This window comes from Cladophialophora immunda, assembly GCF_000835495.1.
Source record: "Cladophialophora immunda strain CBS 83496 unplaced genomic scaffold supercont1.3, whole genome shotgun sequence".
Classification (NCBI taxonomy): Eukaryota; Fungi; Ascomycota; class Eurotiomycetes; order Chaetothyriales; family Herpotrichiellaceae; genus Cladophialophora; species Cladophialophora immunda.
Window position 1 is genome coordinate 963,582 of NW_015622543.1, and position 20,237 is coordinate 983,818.

At 53.5% G+C, this 20,237-nt stretch overlaps 7 protein-coding genes across 8 annotated transcripts; 3 read left to right on the forward strand and 4 right to left on the reverse strand.

The window, feature by feature from the left end:
* Nucleotides 1–159: 159 nt before the first annotated feature.
* Nucleotides 160–1,745, forward strand: PV07_04906 (uncharacterized protein). The gene is made up of 2 exons (XM_016391759.1): nucleotides 160–607; nucleotides 670–1,745. The coding sequence occupies exons 1-2, from the start codon at nucleotides 491–493 to the stop codon at nucleotides 1,465–1,467; spliced, it is 915 nt and encodes a 304-aa protein (XP_016249278.1). The 5' UTR covers nucleotides 160–490; the 3' UTR covers nucleotides 1,468–1,745.
* A 791-nt stretch (nucleotides 1,746–2,536) lies between these two features.
* Nucleotides 2,537–6,417, reverse strand: PV07_04907 (uncharacterized protein). The gene is made up of 4 exons (XM_016391760.1): nucleotides 4,624–6,417; nucleotides 4,444–4,457; nucleotides 4,006–4,068; nucleotides 2,537–3,908 (listed from the first exon to the last, which is right to left on the reverse strand). The coding sequence occupies exons 1-4, from the start codon at nucleotides 4,675–4,677 to the stop codon at nucleotides 3,020–3,022; spliced, it is 1,020 nt and encodes a 339-aa protein (XP_016249279.1). The 5' UTR covers nucleotides 4,678–6,417; the 3' UTR covers nucleotides 2,537–3,019.
* Nucleotides 6,418–9,059: 2,642 nt separating this feature from the next.
* PV07_04908 lies at nucleotides 9,060–11,082 on the reverse strand. 2 transcript variants are annotated; one of them, XM_016391762.1, is made up of 5 exons: nucleotides 10,980–11,082; nucleotides 10,797–10,887; nucleotides 10,618–10,737; nucleotides 10,260–10,517; nucleotides 9,060–10,158 (listed from the first exon to the last, which is right to left on the reverse strand). In XM_016391762.1, exons 2-5 carry the CDS (start codon nucleotides 10,841–10,843, stop codon nucleotides 9,738–9,740), a joined length of 846 nt encoding a protein of 281 aa, XP_016249281.1. In that variant the 5' UTR covers nucleotides 10,844–10,887; nucleotides 10,980–11,082; the 3' UTR covers nucleotides 9,060–9,737. The 2 variants fall into 2 exon arrangements, with proteins under 2 accessions (XP_016249281.1, XP_016249280.1); XM_016391761.1 differs by having other exon boundaries at nucleotides 10,797–11,082.
* A 1,702-nt stretch (nucleotides 11,083–12,784) lies between these two features.
* PV07_04909 (uncharacterized protein) lies at nucleotides 12,785–13,754 on the forward strand (the record flags this gene model as incomplete). The annotated part of the gene is made up of 2 exons (XM_016391763.1): nucleotides 12,785–13,075; nucleotides 13,144–13,754. Exons 1-2 carry the CDS (start codon nucleotides 12,856–12,858, stop codon nucleotides 13,752–13,754), a joined length of 831 nt encoding a protein of 276 aa, XP_016249282.1. The 5' UTR covers nucleotides 12,785–12,855.
* Nucleotides 13,755–14,852: 1,098 nt separating this feature from the next.
* Nucleotides 14,853–18,200, reverse strand: PV07_04910 (uncharacterized protein). The gene is made up of 2 exons (XM_016391764.1): nucleotides 18,013–18,200; nucleotides 14,853–17,956 (listed from the first exon to the last, which is right to left on the reverse strand). The coding sequence occupies exons 1-2, from the start codon at nucleotides 18,095–18,097 to the stop codon at nucleotides 15,087–15,089; spliced, it is 2,955 nt and encodes a 984-aa protein (XP_016249283.1). The 5' UTR covers nucleotides 18,098–18,200; the 3' UTR covers nucleotides 14,853–15,086.
* Nucleotides 18,201–18,338: 138 nt separating this feature from the next.
* PV07_04911 (nucleoside diphosphate kinase) lies at nucleotides 18,339–19,842 on the forward strand. The gene is made up of 6 exons (XM_016391765.1): nucleotides 18,339–18,489; nucleotides 18,545–18,575; nucleotides 18,633–18,676; nucleotides 18,736–18,839; nucleotides 18,897–18,962; nucleotides 19,021–19,842. The coding sequence occupies exons 1-6, from the start codon at nucleotides 18,470–18,472 to the stop codon at nucleotides 19,218–19,220; spliced, it is 465 nt and encodes a 154-aa protein (XP_016249284.1). The 5' UTR covers nucleotides 18,339–18,469; the 3' UTR covers nucleotides 19,221–19,842.
* PV07_04912 (uncharacterized protein) lies at nucleotides 18,350–20,162 on the reverse strand. Its single transcript, XM_016391766.1, has 2 exons — nucleotides 19,345–20,162; nucleotides 18,350–19,285 (listed from the first exon to the last, which is right to left on the reverse strand). The coding sequence occupies exon 1, from the start codon at nucleotides 20,111–20,113 to the stop codon at nucleotides 19,445–19,447; it is 669 nt and encodes a 222-aa protein (XP_016249285.1). The 5' UTR covers nucleotides 20,114–20,162; the 3' UTR covers nucleotides 18,350–19,285; nucleotides 19,345–19,444.
* Between the last annotated feature and the right edge of the window lie 75 nt (nucleotides 20,163–20,237).

Genomic DNA, 20,237 nt, shown 5'->3' on the forward strand with positions numbered 1-20,237 from the left:
GGCCAGTTGCAATTACGGTTGATTATGACTGAGCGAATGGCAACTTTGCCGAGCCTTGGCCCGCTACGGTGCACCATAAACCAACTTTACGCGCCTTACTCCCCACAACTCACGAAAGGGCCTTGGGACCTTGATATTACTTCTGAACAAGTTTTCCTCGTGCACACCCTCACTCGACCATGTCTTCAGCAAGTCTAAGCTGGAAATTTACTCAGAGCGTCGCGAACCCTGAGCAATAACCTCGACTCACACTTGATCCCTGTTATGACAAGGATGTACCTTTCGGCCCCCCAGGGTCCCTGCAGGCTCGGGCCCGGCACATCAGGATCGCAAGAAACCGCTCTTTGCGGGGTTAGCTTCCAGGCCGCCGTCCTGAGCACCTTCAATAACTCGACCCGATCAAAGACACTTACCCAAGCGTGAACGGATATAGCAAGAAGAGCACATACCGTCACGTTGACGCATTTCAGACTGCGGGTTGCAACCGAAGATGCGTTTGTGCACGACTCTCCTAGGCTGGTTCAGCCTTGTGATGGCGGTTGCGCTCGCGAACAAGCAAGAATTCATCGGCGGAGACGACGTCAGCAGTTACAACCTCACTCTCCATGTAAGAAGCGCTGCTCATGATTCGAAAAGTCCTGTATCTGGCGAAGCCTGACTTTCCACAAGTTCGATGACCTCTCCACCGACGAATCGGGCATCGGCTACAACCCCAAGACAAACAGCACGCCCCTGCACTGCGGCGACCTGTATTTCCAGTCTTTCACCGTCGTCAATGTTGCCAAGGCACAAAAGCACTTGCCCGACCCAGTCGACCTTCTGTGCGCCGACTCCGCTCCCAACGCGCTGTTCTCGCGCCGCCGTGCCGGACATCCCTGGCCCCGCTTTAGCTTGCATTCTCTGACAGATCCCTCGCTGCCCCGAGATCCCAACGTGATGTTCAACATGCGCAGCGTGAGTATCTCGCCGACGGGAAGTATCCCCCAGGATGCCCTGGTCATTATATGGCTGAATTTTCTGAAATTGCCACCTGACGAATGGCTCGGCCAAGGGGAGGAACATCGCTCATTCCGGGACTTGTTGGAGGGCGAACCGCCTTGGCCAAAGGGGCGTCTCTACCAATTGATCGCCTTTTTCGGCCCGGGACCGCATCCCAACCTCCGGATCGACTGGGACAGCCTCCGCATGCGGCTACCGGACATCGCAACCAAGGTCGACACGTTCGAAGTCTACGGCCAGCTCTTGCAAAGGGCCGGGCCGAATGAGCCGTATCTCGTACAGGGAGACTGGGAGCTGTGCTTGGACGATGTCGCGGTCGAGATCGTGAGGAAGACGGGCCGCGACGAGCACCAAGACTCCCAAGAGACGCGGAATCCTCGGAGGGTCTTTGTATTTGCGGATGAGGATGGAAGTGCCATTGACGTTCAGAAGCGGGCCGAAAAGCTGATCAGGGAGTTAGGGCTCTAGCTGCGCACCCACTACTCAAAGATCGCACAGAAAGGGGGAAAGGCTGAGTGTGATGCTCCGTGCTGAGAATGGTAGTCGTCCATGTTTTGGCTTGCCGAGTGACCGACTACCTAGGAGGTCGTTGATGGCAGCAAGACAGACTGAGAGTACCTACCTACCTTACTAGCTACATACGCAAGCCGGGGAGAATCCAGATTGCAAGTATCCAGATGTAAGGAATAGTGCCTCAATTGCCTTGCCTTGAGCTAAAACTACCGAATAACATGCCAGTTGTCGCCGCTGTAAGGAAGGGGTTTTTTTGGGGGGGGGGGGGTTGTCTTTTATATCGTGCATACTACTCGCCGTAAGCAATTCTACACGCAGGGACACGGCAAGGATACCTAGGTCGATATCAGGTGGGCGTTTAACACAGAACTCGCTCGCTCCGAAGTGAGGTTCAAATTCAAAATCCAGCAGCTGGGAGGCTGTAAGTGGTGGTTCAACGAAACGCTGGCGTGCCAATGGGACCGATGCAATACGTTACCCATAGTGGGTAGATGGCCGCTGAATACAACTTTCGTTAGACTGAGAGCTCGGTGTTGAAGATTTGCAGTTTGTCTTGACGTGCCAAGACATAACGACAATGGCGATGTCGTTGTGGCCCGTGCACGGTGAGATCGCGCCAAGACATAACGACATTGTCATGTCGTTATGTCTTGGCACGCCAGAATTGACAAAATATAGCAAGCCCTAGGGGGTGATTAAGAGTCCCCGGCTGTGGTCGAAATGCTGAGAAACCGCAAGTTATGCTTTGCTGCATCATCCAAAAAGTAGAGACTCCCCCATACCCAGTAAACGTATAGCTTGGTGGGAAGCAAGCCGCCTTTGAATGGATTTCCGTCCAAGCGCCGTTGAGCTCTGAAAGGATGGTCACTTCACTGACAACGAGGCTGAGGCCGGCATAGGTCCGTTTGAGGATGAGCGATGCCACAGGGGAAAAGCAAATGCCGGCCAAACCAGTTTCGCTTCCATTGAGGAAATTCAACTGGCAAGGCATTCTTGAGGTCCACTGCCTCGCGACTCGTCCTGACCGTGCCGCCCCGTCACAATCTCACGGCCACTGGGACGCAACGGTCAATATCGAGGTGTAACGCGCATCGGAGAAAGGCTCATATTGGAAGAGTTCGAATGGTTGGATAATTCCTCGTTGTAATGGGGTATCGATCGCTTCCATAACATTACAAGACAAACACACTGCGATCGCCATATAAGTCACACCCGTACAATGCCCTCCAGAGAGGCATCTCTAGGTCCCGAGACCAACCCCCTGGCCAACCCTATCCCTTCGTTCTCGATACCACGAGGCTTCGATTTCATTACAGCTCGGCGCAGCCAAGCCGAAGTGTGCTGTAACCGATCCACGGTTTTTCTTTTGGGGTAACCTGAAACAATTCGTCCACTCATGACGTGTATCGTCTGCCCTTGAACGCCATCGTCCATCCCCTTCTAATGTGCCATGTGTTGAAGGCCCCCCAAATGCGCCATCCCATTTGTTGTGCGCCCGCGACGCAGGCTACCAAAACAATCGTCTCTGCATATCGTTCGTGAAAAACCCTGTATCGACCTCCATGGGTCCGCTCTCCACGCCCATGGCGGTGCCGAGCCCGGTCATGCCCATGCCGCTATTCAATGTTTGTGCCTGGGCCCAGCTCGAGTCCGCGAAACTCTGTAGCAGCATGGCTTCTGCGCCGATGCCCGCACCGTTGACGTTCGGACTTGAGGTATGGTTATTGGGCGAGCTGTTGTTGGACAGAAACGAGGATAGGGATTGCCAATTAGGTGTGGACGTTTGGCTGTGGCCTGTTTGTTGTTGCTGGGTGCTTGAGGCCGTGGGGATATTGGGTTGTGATAGGGAATGTTGAGGTACATTCACCGGAGTGCTTGCTCCGCTGCGGTAAGAGTCTGTGCTCATAGAACGGAAAGGACCAGACTGAGAATGGCCGTGGCCGTGGCCGTGGCCGTGGCGAGTGAGATCGACGGAGCCAGGACGCGAGTAGCTCGCCGCGTTTAAGGAATGGAGGGGATTATGCGAGTGCCCGTCGTCAATAGAATTTCGGAAGGAAGATTGGCTTTGCCCATTGGAACCGGAATGCAAAGCGCAATCCTCCTGCCATTTGCGGATGTTGTCGACGCTGTCAAGAGGGAACGACTCCCAGTATTCGATCCCGGTCTTCTTGTTCAAGACCGGTGGACTACTTCTCATCGTGTGTGGCCCAGGAGATGGCGAGTCACGGGTTTTCAGGCCGAGGATGTTGAGGTTGTTGGTCGACGGACTTGAACTGAGAGAATCGGTGGCGCATTTGAGTTGTTCAGTTGAGATGATGGGCAGTAGGGCGAGAAGAAGCGATTCAGCCTCGTGAAGGCGGTGCTCGAGGCCTTCGATGTAGCCCTTGGCGGGACCTCTAAAACGAAGTGTTAGTACCATGCGGTAGATTGGAAGAGGGGATTCGGGAGGGGGAGGTGTGACGGGGTAGCACACTTGGGCTGGGCTGGGTTTACCTTTTTCTTTGCTCAGGCCATGTACACGGGATGCCCGCAGCATGACATTGTGAACAGCCGGACCTGTCAATAGACACAAAGTCAGTCTCGTTGCCCTCGTCGCATCGTTTGATGACAGTGCAAAGTGAAATAGATAAACAAAGAGCCGATTCTCCAGTCGTACGTCCATGTGGGAGGCTGTTTTTGGTTGGCCGACGTGGGCACACTGATAGACAATTGGCGGAGGAGATATCAGAGCTAGACCCCGGCTTCAAATCATTGTGCCAAAACGATTTAGCCAGCAGCTTTGTCCCCGCGAACAACGACTGGAGATAAGAGTCCGGGGTAAGAAGGGACTGATAATTGGATTTCTGGGTATAAAAGCGAGGCTCGTCCTCCATCTTTTGTTGAAGGTTTTCTTGACACCATTTGGTGGTAGAAAATGAAGGTCGAACTTACCGATCGCCGCTGCACTGTTAACCCAAATCATGTTAGCATACTTCTTTGGACATGTTAATGGGCAGGATGATGATCCACAACCTCATGCTACCCTGGACAGTAGACAAAGAGGTAGGTACGGATCTCGATAAGGGTTGGTTGTTGGGAACTCTTCCGCACAGAGCTGGGATGACTACGTACCTTTTGTTTCTTCGTACGGCACCCGTTGCACGCACCGCTTATCCGAGTGGGCATGTTGGTGGTTGTGAGAGGGGAAAATGTTCGGCACAGCGAGCCTTGAAGGTCTGGATGGTTGATGATAAAGACGGCCGTGGGCTTTTCACAGACTTAAAGAACGATGTCGAAATGCAAGACGTCGTGTCAGGCTTCTGGGATGGAGTCGGGAATGTCGACCTACGACTGCTTGGAGTTGATTACGGTAATCCCAGAAACCGAGAAGTTCGTTGGGTGAGGTCGGAGCAATGCGGAGTCAGGTGAATAACCTTCGCAACAGTCGAATTGCGTAACCGTGTCGACGAATGGCAGGGCCTGGCTTCTGCTTTCTCGTAAATGAAGCCAAAGCCTGACTAAGTGTGTACGTCGCCCAGCGGCAGGAATTGGATTGGCGTGGAACACCCGCTGCGGTTTGGGGCCACCGCCCGACAGTAAGTCCGCAGGACTTTTCCTAGATCAAGTCGATCTATACAAGATCTGAAGTTCTGCAAGCAGGGCAGCCTGGTCACTTCCCAACGTAGCCTCGGCCGCTCTCCGTGTTCTTGTCTGATCTGATGTTTGTCGGGTTTGTCAGTGTTCTAGTGGTATTGTGGCGCTGCAAGTGTGACAGGTGTGATGAGTTCCTCGGGGGGCCTGGTCTCCGATGCAGGTTATGGGAAGGAGACTTTGGTTGGTAGATAGAAGACGCGAGAGTGGATTGATGAGCCAGGATTCTGATGGTTGATATAGAGCCTCGACTCAAGCAGCCAGGTGGTGTATCAGAAGGCCGTTGCTTAGGGTGGGCAGGATGATGCGACACAATTTCCGCACACCCGTGTGAAGTTTATTCCGTCCCTTATGTCACCGCAGAATGGGTTGGGAAGAAGTCTTGGTATATACACGAGATCCAACAAGCGTGACGGATGGAAAACGAAGACAGCAATGGGCTCCAAACTCAGGGATGATGTCCGGGCAATAGTTCGGACGCAGATGGTACAGCAGATGCGTGGCTTTTCGGGCGGCGGACGCTGATCAGGGCGGGAAGCTTACGCTCGGATAAGGACGTTTCTTCTGGAGGATTGAAGACGCGGATATCGGTCGGGCGGGCTGTACCAGGGGACGATTGGGTCGTCTGATGGGGGAGGGGAGGTAGGGTTTGGTTCAGGGAGAGAAGTACGAGATCTGTTGCGTCATAGAGAGGAGGTTGTAAGGACACGATCGAGGGATGTTCTCGATGGGAAAGCAGCGGGCGCAGGTGGCGGTCTGTGCGAGGAACGGTTGGGCGAGCAGGGCCCAAAAAGGGCGCATAAGATGTTGCAGTGGTGTAAATAGAGAGTCGACTGCGGTGCCGCGAGCCAATCTAGATGGAACGGTGACCGGACACCATCAGAAAGGACCACGCAAGCCCCTTCAAAGGGCAGTTGACCTAAGGGCGCAGGGAGGTGCAGCAGGAACCCAGTTCCCTAACATCAGCGCTGACTCACGGGGCGGATGGGGTGGAGTTGGTGAGTTCGTGGGCGAGGGCCAGACCCAGAGGAACAAAGGGCAGAGGGAGGGAATTGCAGATGGATGTTTCTAAACCCAGTCTAGGCCTGATGGATGAAAGCGTGGCCGGAAAATGAGCGATGCAGGAACAAAACAAGAGGCGCAGAGGCAAAAAAGCAACCCATCTTTTGACGAGCAAATCACCATCGTAACATGCTTGGGAGAGCCATGGTAATGGTGAAGAAGGTCAAAGGTCGTTACGAGGAGTTGGACAGGACAGGCAGTTCGTGGCTTGCTTGGGGGGCCCTGAGGGGGGGCTTGTTAGTGGTCCATGAGGGGCCTGAGGGGAAGCCCGTGGGCAGGTCTTTGTTCGTAGTGTAGGCTCTATTGGCTCCGAGCGTGTCCCAGTTTCACGCCTGGAGTAACGTTCTGCCGGGGACCACCACGCCGCCCGGAGGGTATTTGTGACGGTCGTTGTGAGGGGGAGCAAGGCAAATGGGTGCCTCCTGGATGTCTCGCCGGGCTCCTCCTCACCACCGCATCACCTCGTACGAGGAGAGGACCAGCTCCGAGAGAGCCTGAAGGCGCATCGACGTCATCCCGCCAGCTCCCCTACTGTGGCTCCTGGTACCCTCAAATCTTCTACGAGGTACAACTTGCAATCTCCAGATCTTCGATTCAACTCGCGCGATGTACCTCCTCGTTCGTGTCTCGGTTTTCCTTTTCCACTGACACTTTGGCTGTCCACTCCAACAGGTGACAATCACATCGTGTCACAACACCATCCGGCTAACCTGCCGGGCTTCCGTGGTCAAGCCAGCTCAAAAAGAGAAATCTCCCCAGTTGCCCGCGGGTGCCGACGGGAAACTCCAATGGCTCACCAGAAATTTGAATGGCCAGCGAAGAACTTCCTGATACAAGATAGATTCATATTAACGTGGCCTGTGGCGATTGTCACATTTCTTGTCTCGCGCAGATCCCCAGTCACTTCTTCGCTTCGCGCTGCGTGACCCTCGACCACCCCGTCTATCCGTCGTCTGGGTGAAAACAAAAAGGCTTGGCCTTGGCTTCGAGCGGGATCCTTTCCCTCGACGTCCGCCAGCTCACTGGCTCGCGCTCCTCGTTCCGCCGTGCATTTTCAGCCCAGTTTCCCACTATCTTGAACTTGAACCTGTGCGGCTCCGGCCACGGGTCACGCTTCAGGGGCCTTGAATGAGCCATCTCCATCTCCATATCTTATAGCCGGAGCTTCTCCTGCGCTGGCGTGAAGGGTACAAGTCGCGAGCGATTACGACCGGCTTCTCGATCTCAGGGTGAACCTGAGCGCTACGGCCCAAATTGTGATTCCGACGCAAGGGGTATCACACATCCCGGTTGTCATGGTCCCCGAAACCATCTGATGTCAGGATACTCCTCTTCTAGAGGATGGGTCCAATAAAGGCTGTCCAACCGCGGTGGGATAGTATTCTGTTGAGTCCATGGTGAAATCTAACTGTTGAGCGGGATGGATTTGCTTTGGTGAGTCAAATTGTTCGCCAGCTGCAGGCACTCGCTGTTGGTCGGGCATTCATTCTCGAGGCCTCGTGCAATTCAGATGCCGAAGGCCATGTTTGTCGGTGTTTGCCCCTCCTCTTTTCTTTCTCGTCACATTCGGGGCGAGTGAGGGGGCACGATAAGGTTGTAGAACATCCAAATGAATGTCCGGATGTGGCGTTGATGTGTTCGTCGGTGGTAACGCAAGTGGCAGAGCATTGTTTGCTGCACGTCAACTGGCTGGGGGACGAAGAGATGAGACAATACGAGGCAGGACTGAGGTGAGTTGGTGGGAGACGAGATATATGGCGAAGCTGGTGCTGCGATGCGAGGACGTTGGTGCAGTGCGGTGGTAATCGCGCAAGATTTGGTCGTGTGTGGCTGAGGCTGCTGAAGGCTTGCTTAGGGTTGCGAGTCTTTTGGAACAAAGCAAACTCTCTTCAATCGAAGTTACCTCTTACCTCTTTACCTTTTTGCTCCTCACGTCTGCCTGGCTCCAGTGACCTTGAGGTAAATCTGAGAAAGTCAAGACACTCTCACCTGAAGGTCAAGGTCGAACGAGAATGACATGTTCTCTCACAGGCTGGGCATGTTTCTCTGTCGTCGCAGGTCTCGCGACAATCATCAGATGCAGCCCAATCAGGAACCGCGGCGAGGTTGAAAACAGGGAATCGCTTAGGGCCATTGCGCAAGCCGGCCCATTGGACCCTTTCCCCAGACTTGATTGCGTGGGCTTGAACGCATAGTCCCTGTCGCCAACGAGGCACCAAAGGGTCAGCTACCAACCACCGGCTAAGGCGACGAGTCCACGCAATGCAGAGCAGAGAGGGGGGGGCCAGCGAACAAGCCACACGAGGCTTGGCCCGCCAAGGCGAATCATACGCCCTACGATTGGTCGGCAAAACAATCCAGCGGACCAGTTTATTGGGTCCTCGACAAGCCACGAATAACGCATTTCGAACTCGCAATCAACTGGTACTCTTACTCCGTACTTGGTGCATCCCCTTGTTATTCCCGGGTCCATGATCGTCGCCCTTGCATGCGTCCAACAAAGCCAGGGGTGTGGCAGAACAGTCCAGGGATCCGAAAATAGACCTCTCGCGTCGCATCCAAAAAAACATACCAGTACCTTTCGGGTGCAACGAACCCAAAATCAAAAAGTCTGAAGCGCCACATGCTCGGCCTTAGGGTCTGTACTTTAGTAGGTTGTTAACTCTAACTCCAGACGTACGTAACTTTTATCATGCTAGGATGCATACGGACGAGACCCTGATGGATGGGTGTATAGATGTACCCATGCACATTGGGTATGCAGCATCCGAGGAGCTTATCTGGCGCTACTAATCCTGTGTTGATCGGCAGTTCAGTAGATTCATTGCATACACATACCAGTTGTGGATTCGTACTCATAGGAGAGTGTTTACATCCAATCACTAAGCATCTATCGCTTAGGACAGTCCCTACCGGTTAGATGCAGATAGCTGACGGGGCTATGAGTTACCGTCGACCCCCGGCATAAGGCTGAGATAGAGGGCTGAACGTTGAGGCTCATGGAAACACTTGATCTTCCTAGCCATGCGGTTCCCAAAGCACCGGGACCGGGACATGCTCGTCCCCTCCCCTGCTTGCATATTCCCCCACTCTTATCAAACCAAGTCCCAGCGCGCATCGAGTATCGCTGTCCCACTGTCGACGAGGCTACGTTCTCCCTGGCGATCTGTGGCCTGACATGCCTCACCGTCCCCTGACTTGCCCCTGTCCTCTCTTGCTTGGGCGACGTCATAAGTTACCAGGACTTGCTGCAGGATGCGTCCATCCTAGGTAACCAGGGGTTTAGTCACCCTGCTCCCCGATGTCATGGGTATGTATCTCGGTGTTATTCACGCCATCGCACCCCCACCCTTTTCCCAAACAAGTGTCTATAATTTTAGTTCTTATCAACGACGCCAAAGTCCCGACATCACAAATCTTTTGCTCGCCTCAGCACGCTCAAAGGAGGAATGGCTCTATTAACAATCGCTTGTATTCAAATCAACACATTATGACATCGTCTCCCTTGGCATTTCTTTCCACAGGGCGACTGTTCACCCAGGGAACCCAGCGTTCCCCATCGAGCCGGCTCCCACGTTCGCCATCGGGACCTCCTCTTTCATGCCAGCCGGCCCCTGCCCGTACATCCAAAACTGCAACCCCAAATACACATCGCAACACGCCTGGAAGATGCCGCAAAGACGGAACGGCCAGGGGACGTACTCCTTGCTGAGAAAGAAATAACTCATTTTCATGGCGTCACCCGCCAGCCAGTTGATGATGACGGAGAGGCGAAACCCTCTGCAAGACCGCGCACGGTGGTTCTTGAGGATCTGAGGCAGGGGCAGGATTGCCTCGATCGCGAGTCCGACGTAGCCAAGAAACGTGATGTAGAAGGGTGTCCGCGACAGAAAGGGGAGGAAAATATGGACGAAGAGGAGGGTGGTGGTGAAGTATAGGAGGAAGACGAAGTACCTGTTGCCCGATGGCCTCGGTCAGCATACCAAGTGGAGGAAAGGAACAGCGCCGAACGGAGGGCGATTGTCAGCTTTGAAGGAACAGAAGTATCTGCTTACGGCTTTGTCGCATTCCACTGCCAAAATCCAAAGGGTCTCCTGCCCTCCATCAAAAAATCCCACAACATGCCTTTGTGTCCTGGGCTGTTATGAGTATATCCTTGAAATGGCGTATGCTGCACTCCGCCTTTTTCACTTCCACCGGATGGTGCTCGGTTGTCCAGCGCGACTTTCAACAGGATGAGTTGCACGACTATCATGAGCGAAGCCTGGATGAGCAGCGATTTATCGTAGTAGGCGCCGAACCAGTAGAAGACCCTGCTCCACGCGCAATGTTGTCAGTCCTAATCTCTTTAATGACCCATTCATGAGGGATCGGTGTCTCATCGCAGAGTAATAAGAAGGACATCTTGCGTACTTGAGAATCGATGCGACCAGCATGATCAGGGGGATATCAAGGGAGAAGCCATCGCAGGACTTTTTCCGGTGTATCGACGCGATTTGATCGGCATAGGATGTGATGGGCGACAAGACTAGGCTGATTCGTGGGAATCAATCAGTTCGAACGTCTCGCACCCCGGGATTCCAGGGACTCACAATATGGGTGCAAGGTAGTCCACGAGCAACTGGACGAGACCCCACATCTTGTCGATGTCTAGCCAAGCAGGCAGGGAGACAGGGTGACCTTCTACAGCAACCCCCATTGTCTCCGTTCAGCAAAGGAAGGTCCAGGAAAGGAGTGGACCACGCTGCCCGTTGCCCGCGAAAGGGAATACACACCTTCAGCAAGACATTTGTTTCGAGGTGATAAAAATGGAGGGAATAGGTACAGTCAGCCCCCGGGGTCTCCGCAAGGTGAAATCTGCAATTACTGGTGATAAAGTGATCCGAGAGATCCTGAACTTGGGCACATGTTGTCCTCCAGGAACAAGTAAAGCGCAGGCGAGTGCCGTGAGTCCTGATTGGCGGAACAGCCGGAGCATCATCCGTCCTCCGAGGTCACGTGCGGCGGAACCTCCACTATCTTTCCCGCTACTGTCGACAACTCTACTCGGTATTGATCTCCAAACTTCGTCTTTCGTTACATTCCAGTGGCTCTTGTACAGTACCTCCCACCATGACATCTTTGGCTTGGATAGCTCAAAGGTGACGATGTTCACATTCACTGGCTGGTTAACGAACCGTTTTCTCCCTTTAAGTGGTCTACGTCGTTCGACTACCTCTGTCGCAGAGGGAAATATGGATAGGCCACCTCGCCTTTACTCTCTCGAAACGACCCTTGCATCCTGCCTTCTTCATGTTGGACGCTTTATCTGGCCTTAACGAGACCAAGTGTACTGTTTCATGATCTCGCGGCACGCGTGGCGGTAAGCAAAGGCACATATTGGATTAACCGCCCAGTCGACAACACGTTAACCGCCGGACTCTGTTCGACTCTTATCTTTGGGCCCACCAAACTACTTCCCAGCACCCATGAATAGGTGTAATGCCAAAATGACATTGGAAAGATTGCTAGCTACTCGCCCGCAGCAGCTGAAGCACAGGACATTACCATCAAGTCGGAAAGCGGCAGCTCTCTGCTCGAAAGTACCTAGATAGATGTTTGACTTCGATCCCTCCACGCAGAATGGCAACCAATAAGCTACCTGTACCCTGACGGACGGCTTAGGTTAACGTGACGACCTGCCCGAACTCTGTGATGCCGGGTGGAAAAGAAGAGTGTTGATCTCTCTGCCCTACTAGGTTGCCAGCCGCAGGGGCTACAACAACTAAGCCGATGGAAAATGGGGAGACGATGAATGGTTGTGCATAACATCTAAGAGCGGAAAATGAACGATTGTGGTACCAGTGTTGTATTTGTCAAAAGGGTTGGCGGTTGCCATATATCTATACCTTGATGCCTTGGTCCCTAACTCGATGTGCCTGTTGTGTGCCTTGTGGGGTGCTACGGAATAAGAGTAGTTGCTCGGTGGCTTAGTCAAAGCCAGAGTTTCACCAGACCTCGCGCTGAAGATCATGATGCTCTACTCTATTGTTGTGGCGAGCCGCTGAGAGCCGCCACTTGGACACAGCGTCTGGGGGCGAGATGCTCTCCCGCATGTGCATTTGGTACTCAACCAATGCATTATCTGCCACGGCAATCTGGCCCAGAGACTTTAAACACAGACAAGACGGCAGGCGTCGTCCCGAGTTTCGGCCCCTAACTCTCTTTCCCCTACACCAATCGATTGAACAAGCAGATAAGGCGGGATGAGTCTATCGTTGTACTTTAGGGGCGGGACGAGGACGGAGACGAGCCAATTAACTCCCTGTATCATGCTTTCGTTTGTCTCAGGACCCTTGCGAGCCGTGCCCTTTCGACCCAAACCGGCCACAATCTGTCCAGGCTCTAATTAGAAACAGATCAAACCGCTGCAAAAGTCCAGCTAACAGAGGTAGCCCCTGCTCGGTCCAAAACATCGAGGCCCAAACTCACCCGTGTTAGAGATGGGGAATCTGGTGCAGCCCGAACGCCCAATATATGCTCCCGTTGGCAGCCTCACACACCTCGAACATCCGAATTCTGGCACCAGTGCTTCTTGTACAGTGCCACCGTTGTATCTTTCCTTTGCAAAGCTACGCTTCATGACCCGGCTTTAGACAATAGAAGACCAACATGCTCGTGCTACCATTCCTGGCCTTGGTCGCGAGCGCGGCCGCCCAAAACCAGGACAACATCTTCCTCAATCCGCCTACCAACGGCATCAACAATGACTTTACACAAAATCCCACGTATGTCCAAGGTTCCACGGTCACGCTGCAGTGGGAGACGACGTACCCAGCGACGGACCTGGTAATCTGGCAGAACGGGAACCCAGATAGCCAACTCTTGGAAGGTAAGAATGCAGGTTCAACCCCTTAAACACTGAAACCTTTGTGGTTTTGTTGACAGCTTCGACAATAGGGGGCATCACGACGACGAGTCTGAGCTGGACCGTCGGGACTGGCGAAAGCCCGCCCTTCGACCTGAGCAAAGGCAATGTGTTTTTCTTCCAAATGTACAATTCGTCGACGGCCACGTTCTTCAGCAGCCATTATTTCAACGTCAGCGACCCGTCCCTGGCGTCGACCACATCGACGACAGCTGCCTCGAGCACTACAACACCGCCTGCATCGACCTCGACACATGCGCCCACTTCTTCGTCGGAGAACAGTTCATCCAAAACTTCCGCGACGGTCGTCACATCAGCCGCGACGACCACGCCGACATTATCTGCAGATTCCTCCTCTGACCATGGCAGCAGCAAGCTTGGAGAAGGCCTGGGGATCGGTATTGGAGTGTGCGTGTTTCTGATCGTGGTGGCCGGGCTTGTTTGGTTCTTCTTCTTCAGGCGACGCGCCAGATCGCAACAGCCACTGAAAACAATCGAGCTGCCGCAACCCGAGACCGTGTCAGTCTATCCCGGCGACATGGGCTATGGTCCTCCGCCCTCAGAGTATAGGAGGTACGAGCTCGGCTCGGCAGCGCCTTCGACACAGGCAGAACTGGACGGCGGCGGCATGAAGGTCGTATAATACGCGCATGCGGCTTGGGACGAGCGTGTACCCTCTTAGCCATTTACGGATGGGGAGCGAAAGTTGGATATCGGACGGATCCGCGTGTATAGTAGTAGGAGGGCTTGTATAGATGACATTTTTTATCGGTTGGCTCCAGACCCAGGGATTGAGATACTACTATCAAACTGCAGTGTTGGCTCTGTACGCATACACGTATATTTGACCCCAGACTGATATGCCCCGATTACCTTTACTTCCACAAAACAAAATACGCCCAACTCAAGTCGCGACGGGTCATGTCTATCCGCCAGGTATCTTTTGGACCTCTGAGCCTGTGCTTTGGAGCTGGTGCTTCTGCTCACGCTCTACTCGAAGAGACCTCGAACACAACTCCATAAGCCAGTGGAGAGATCATTCGTACTCAGCAAGACAGAATTCTGTTAGGAACTCTGGTGTCGCGCATGCATTGCGAATCCATCCCCGCCACTTCATCCTTCTCTGGGTAGATATCCTCGTCACCATGTTCACATCCATGTGCGTGTCTACAACCATCCTCCTGGTCGGGACAGTCGATAGACGTCCGCATGAAGCCCAATCGCCACGGCCGGCCAACGTTGCCTGATATACGGAGCACATAGCTACCTGCCTAAGAGGGTATATATGCACATGTAGAACGATACCATGCGCCACACGGCCTACATATGGGCACGGAGTACACCGTCCGCCTCACCGGCTTGTGGGCTGTGGACATGCAACGTACAGTACCTAGCCGCTGGCGCTAGGGCCTGGCCGTGGCCCTCGACCCACGCGTGACTAGGTAGGAATACATACAGTACAAGCACGTAGTAGTGCTCGTGAGCTACGAGTACGTCCGTAGGAGAGCATAGCTAGCTAGTCCAGCCGGAGAAGTTGCCGAGATAGTTTAGTTGGTACCCAAGGACATACCTGGACATACCCAGACGAGTGGCGCGGTGGAAATGACAAGGACAAGGGCATGACCTGGCCTGGTCTCGCCTGGGCTACTCTGGCTCGTCAGTACGAGTTCTGAGTCGAGGGCTTTTTTGCAGAAAGACGCGAGCGGGTTCCGCGCGTCGCATGCACATGTACACGTACATGAACGACTTTGTCAGCTTATACATCTACATACATACATACATACATACATACAGAAGCCCCATGGTACCAGGGTCGCAGGATACTGGCGACGCCATGTGGGTTGGGTTGCGGAATGCTGCCGAGTATACTCGGAATATACTGTGTTTATTAATCACGTCTTTCTTCCCATCATGCCATGGATTGCCCATTTCTCTATGTTATGGTGATCGTGTGTCGTGTTTGTTGTACAGAGGCCTACAATTCCGTCTTTGGAGCGGAGCTCGCGCTCTCGGGGAACTTGACGCTCCAATCCACGCCGATGCCCATCCCGGGACTCCTGACCACGGCCCAAGCTGCCTTGTTCCCGGTCGCGGCGTGATAACTGATTTCGACCTTTCGCTCCCCCTTGAACCCGTCCTCCGACACTGCCAGCTCGCCGGCTGATGACCATGCAGCCGGCGCGTTGACTACAATGATCTTCTCGATCTTCACCCCTTTCATTGCCTTCAGATATCCCGCGGTCTTCGCTCCTTTGGTGCCAATATCGCTGCTTCGGAGCACTCCACCCTCGAACGAGAATTGGCGGTGGATATACGCCCCCTGCTGGTAGTCAAAGGTCTCTCCGTCATCCACGTACAGCGTGCCCTCCGCTTTCTCGCCGTGTTTATCCAAAACAACGACGAGAGTGTACGGATCCCACTTCATCAATCCGGAACTCTTCCTCGGTCGGTCTTTCCTGGGGATGATGTGACCGCCTTGCATGAGCAAGGGAATCTTGTCCAACGGTGCGTCGATCTTGTGCGTTCTGGAACCGCCAGCATATGTCGTGTAATCAAAGTAGTCGTAGTAATTCTCGTCATCTGACAGGTAGACGTCCACGCTCTCGCCTCCTTCAACGGTGACGGGTTTCACCAGCAGACCCGTGGAGCCGAGATACATCTGATCGTCAATGTCAAACCCTCTTTCATCTGATGGATGCACAAAGTACTGGGCTCGCACAATAGGGTGCCCGTCCGTAGCAGCTTCATGGAAAGCCGTGTACCACGCCGGGAGGAGTGAATAACGAAGCCGCAAGGCCTGGGTCATGATACCAGTATATGGCTCCCCTAGCATATAGGGTTCACGCCTGCGCGTGTCAATATGCGCATGACCACGCATAAATGGATAGAATGCGCCAGCTTGATACCACCTCGTCTGAAGTTCTTTGCTGGGATTGCCAAAAAATCCACCCACGTCGGCGCCAGCGAAAGGGAATCCACCAACACCTTGATTGAGAATCATTGGAATCGATGCAGCAAGGTGCTCCCAGCTTGCCTGGTTGTCACCCGTCCACATTGCCGCAGATCTCTGCGAGCCTGCGTAGAACGATCGAGTGAGTACAAATGGCCGTCGGATCTCTCCCTTTTTGCGTTCCAAGAGAGCGTGGTAGGTGGCGTTGTGGAAGGTCATGCCGTTGATGTTATGCAGGTCGCGATGTTCCCAGTTGCCGTGGTGCAAGTTATCCCGCGGCATGGTGATTTCTGGTCCGTTGAAGACAGATGGCTCATTCATGTCGTTCCACAGCCACACGTTCGATTGCGTGCCTTTGAACCGATCGAATGTAAATAGCGATTTCCACCAGGCTCGTGCCGCGGGATTGAAAGCGTCAATCCAGTGAGAGCTCCCCGGCCAGCACCACCCCTCGAAAATGTTGTTGTCTTTATTCTTGACCGCCAAGTCCTTGCTCTTGAGTTCGTCCACGACAAAGTATCCATCCTTGTTCTTGATGTGCGGATCAATAATGACAACTAGCTTGCGTTGAGTCTCATCAAGTTGCTTCTCCATCGAAATGGGATCTGGGAAGTTCAACGGATCCCAGGTGAAGTATTTCTTGTCATCCGTATATTCAATATCAAGCCAGATGACATCGTAGGGGATATTGAACTTGTCGAATTTCCGGTCGACATCCTTGACATCCTCGTCGCTCACATAGTTCCATCTGCATTGATGGTAGGCAATGGCAAACGATGCCGGCATTGCAGTGTAGCCGGTCAGCTCCCCATATGATTTGGAAACGTCTTCGGGTGTTGGACCCAGCATGACAAACACGTCCAGAAGTCCACCTTCAGATATCCAGTGCGTATGTGTGTCGACAACTCCGCCCGTGAGGCCCAGAGTCAGCGGGTTTGTGTCGTGTTTCGACTTGACAATGTCCACCCAGGTCTCAGCGGCATTCAGCCAGAAAACACCAACCGTGGAACTCTTTCTGTGAGCATGCATGAATGGTATTGATCCGTATAGAGTCATAGGAGAGTCGAGTTCGTATTCGAAGACGTCGCTGTTGTACATTCGGTATGGCTGGTCATAGTTTCCGTCTCCTCCACGGGTCTCCTTCAATGACAGAGGCCCTGTATGTTCCGGGAGACCGTACACATGCCCGTATCCAGGGAAGGTGATGTCCATTGCAACGCTTTCCGGGCCCTTGGGCTTCGAGTCAGTATTTCCTCCGAAGCTCTCGTCCCACCAAGTGCTTTCGTCTTCCGTTGGTTCGGCGGGCTGTGCTTCAGTATTATTCTCGTCCACCGAAGGCTTCTCAACCTTTGGCCGCCAATGCTCGACATTCAAAAATCCCCGGCCATTGAACACGACGTGCTTCTCTTCACCCGACCAAAGCTCGACCCCGAAAGGGGCGTGCCGAATGATGGCCTTGAAGTGACCACTGGGTCCCCACGACACCTCTGTAACATCTTTCGATACTTTTTTCATTGAAGCTGTCGTCTGGGCTTGGAGGCCGGCTCCAGTGAGGGCCCAGGCAGCGGCTTCGTCGTATCTCTCCTTTCTGGCGACGCTGCCATGCCGCAGCTCAATCTCACCCTTCCTTCTCTTCTCCTCGTCGACAGTGACCCGGACATTGCCGCGGTCAAGGAAGGTCATCGTCAGGGGTAGTTTAACTGCATCACCGTCGGCCAGCGATTTGATAATGGAGCCATCCAAGCGGCCATCCTTGAACTTGATCGAGGCGGCATCGAGCTGGTAGGGAGAAGATTCAGGGCTGCCCTTCTCTGTCATGGAATCCGCAAGAGCTCTATTTCTCTTACAGAAGCCAGACTGGTCGCAGCGCTTGAAGTCGTGGTGTTTGACCATCACTGTGATCTGTTAGCATGTGTGCATGCATCGAGTCGGTTCGCATTGAGACACTTGCCTGCAGGAGAGACGAAGAACAACAGGAGTAGAATTGAGAGGTAGGAGATCGGCCATGATGACATCCTCCTCGAAGACCGAGCCATGGCTATGACTGGGGCTTGTGAAAGGGCCTGCCTCGCAAAGATATCTATGTAGCGGCCTGGACTTTGTCGTGGAAGAGTGTGCCGCCAACAAGTAAATGTGTCCTGTATCACCAGTGTCTACAGTTGCAATAGGCCCGAGATGTGCCTGGGATTGGCTTAGCCTCGCCTAGAGTTCCTCTCACTAAGCGGGCCCCTGCATTGGGCGCAAGCTCTGCCCCTCCAAACATCACAACTCTTGCCCCCCACTTTGATCGAACAAAATATTTTTGTCCAGTTCTCTTTTTCACTGACCGCAACTGTCTCTCTTTCAGCCACTTCACATTCCAAAATACACATCTTGTCTGTCAACAGAGCTCTGCACGGCACATCAAAATGTCTTCCAGCGAACAGACGTAAGCACCCTACGCCGGCATTGTGGTACAAGTCAGATACTGACACGTTGGGCAGCTTCATTGCTGTCAAGCCCGATGGCGTTCAGGTGTGAATCCGTCCTCCTTCATCCCAACACGGCATCGATACTGACAATAACATCCAGCGTGGCCTGGTTGGCGATATCGTAAGCCGATTCGAGAAGCGCGGGTGAGCAAGGTTCCCAATGGCAGAAGAAAAACCAGAATCTGAGACTAAAGGCGGTGAAGATACAAATTGGTGGCAATCAAGATGGTGTCTCCTTCCAAGGAGCACCTCGAGAAGCACTACTCAGACCTCTCCGACAAGCCTTTCTTCAAGGGCCTCGTCACATGTATGGAAAGCTCTCTACAAGCGTCCATCGAATGAGCCGGCTGACACAATATTCCAGACATGTTGAGCGGTCCCATCGTCGCCATGGTCTGGGAAGGCCGCGATGCTTGCAAGACTGGTCGATGTAAGCTGCCCAAAAAGGCCTCGTTTGAAAGAGACATGAAGCTAATTGCTGATGCCAGCCATCCTCGGTGCCACCAACCCTCTCGCGTCTGCCCCCGGAACCATTCGAGGTGACTACGCCATTGACGTTGGTCGCAATGTCTGCCACGGCTCCGACGGTGTTGAGAGCGCCAAGAAGGAAATTGCGTTGTGGTTCAAGCCTGAGGAAGTCCAGAGCTGGAAGTCTGCCCAACATGACTGGATCTACGAGAAGGCATGAACAGAGTCATGACAGCACACCAGGAAAACATGAGACTCCGAGCCGGAGCCAGTTGAATAGGGTGCCTACGGCAATGTCAGCCATGACGATGAATCCCGCCCAAGTTTACAAGAGATAGACTTACCGAAGTGGAGAAATGACACGAATGATGATTGCATACGGTGTTTAATCCCTTGGTTCACTTTCGGGTCGGATGCCAATCACAATGGGGCAATGGCAAGGCATCAAATCTTCGATCTTCGAAATAGTGCTTTTGTGGCATTTCCGATGGGGATGATGGCAATCCGCGCAAACCATGGGGAGCCCCAAACGCTGACGAGAAGACGCAAAGGCAGTAGAGCTTTCACTAAAGTATATGCTGTTGCGAACTCGATCACCCATCGTGTGGCACTTTCTCCTCGATTGAACCACCGCGAGGCTGTGTCTTTGTGATTTTCGAAGCGGCCAGCATTGCCCTTCTTTGCCTCCTCTTCAACCTCCATCTCGTCTTTTTCATTGATCCAGCCTTTCTTCCGGAAGTACCGCGCAAACTTCTCCACGCCTGCAGAGATCCAAGCTCCTTCAGCAAAATATGGAGGGAGCCAGTGCCAGTAATGGAAAGCTCCTGCTAGCCCGAATAATGGGATAACCGCGGTTAGTTCATGAAGAACAATGAATGCTGTAATATGCGACACGGGAGCTTGTCGCAGCCCTCTAACTGTAGGTCGAAGGAAACGCGGAGTGCGTTCAATAAAGCGGTCGAAGCGATTTCTGAGGGCAGCTCGATCGTCTGGTTTGGACTTTGGTGGCGGGGGTGCAGGAGGTTCTGCTTTATGCGTGGACAGCCAACGCTTGATGAGAGGATTCCGGGTGCGTGGACTGACAGTCCTGGCCAGTGGGAGCCGCACCATCATAATGGACTTACAGTACGTCGCCTTCTTCGGTGGCAGACAACAAACAAACACGGGGATCTCAAGCAGGCAGTAGGACCCTCTCACCCTCTTGTGCCTGCGCGGTCCTCATCGACGAGAATGCGCT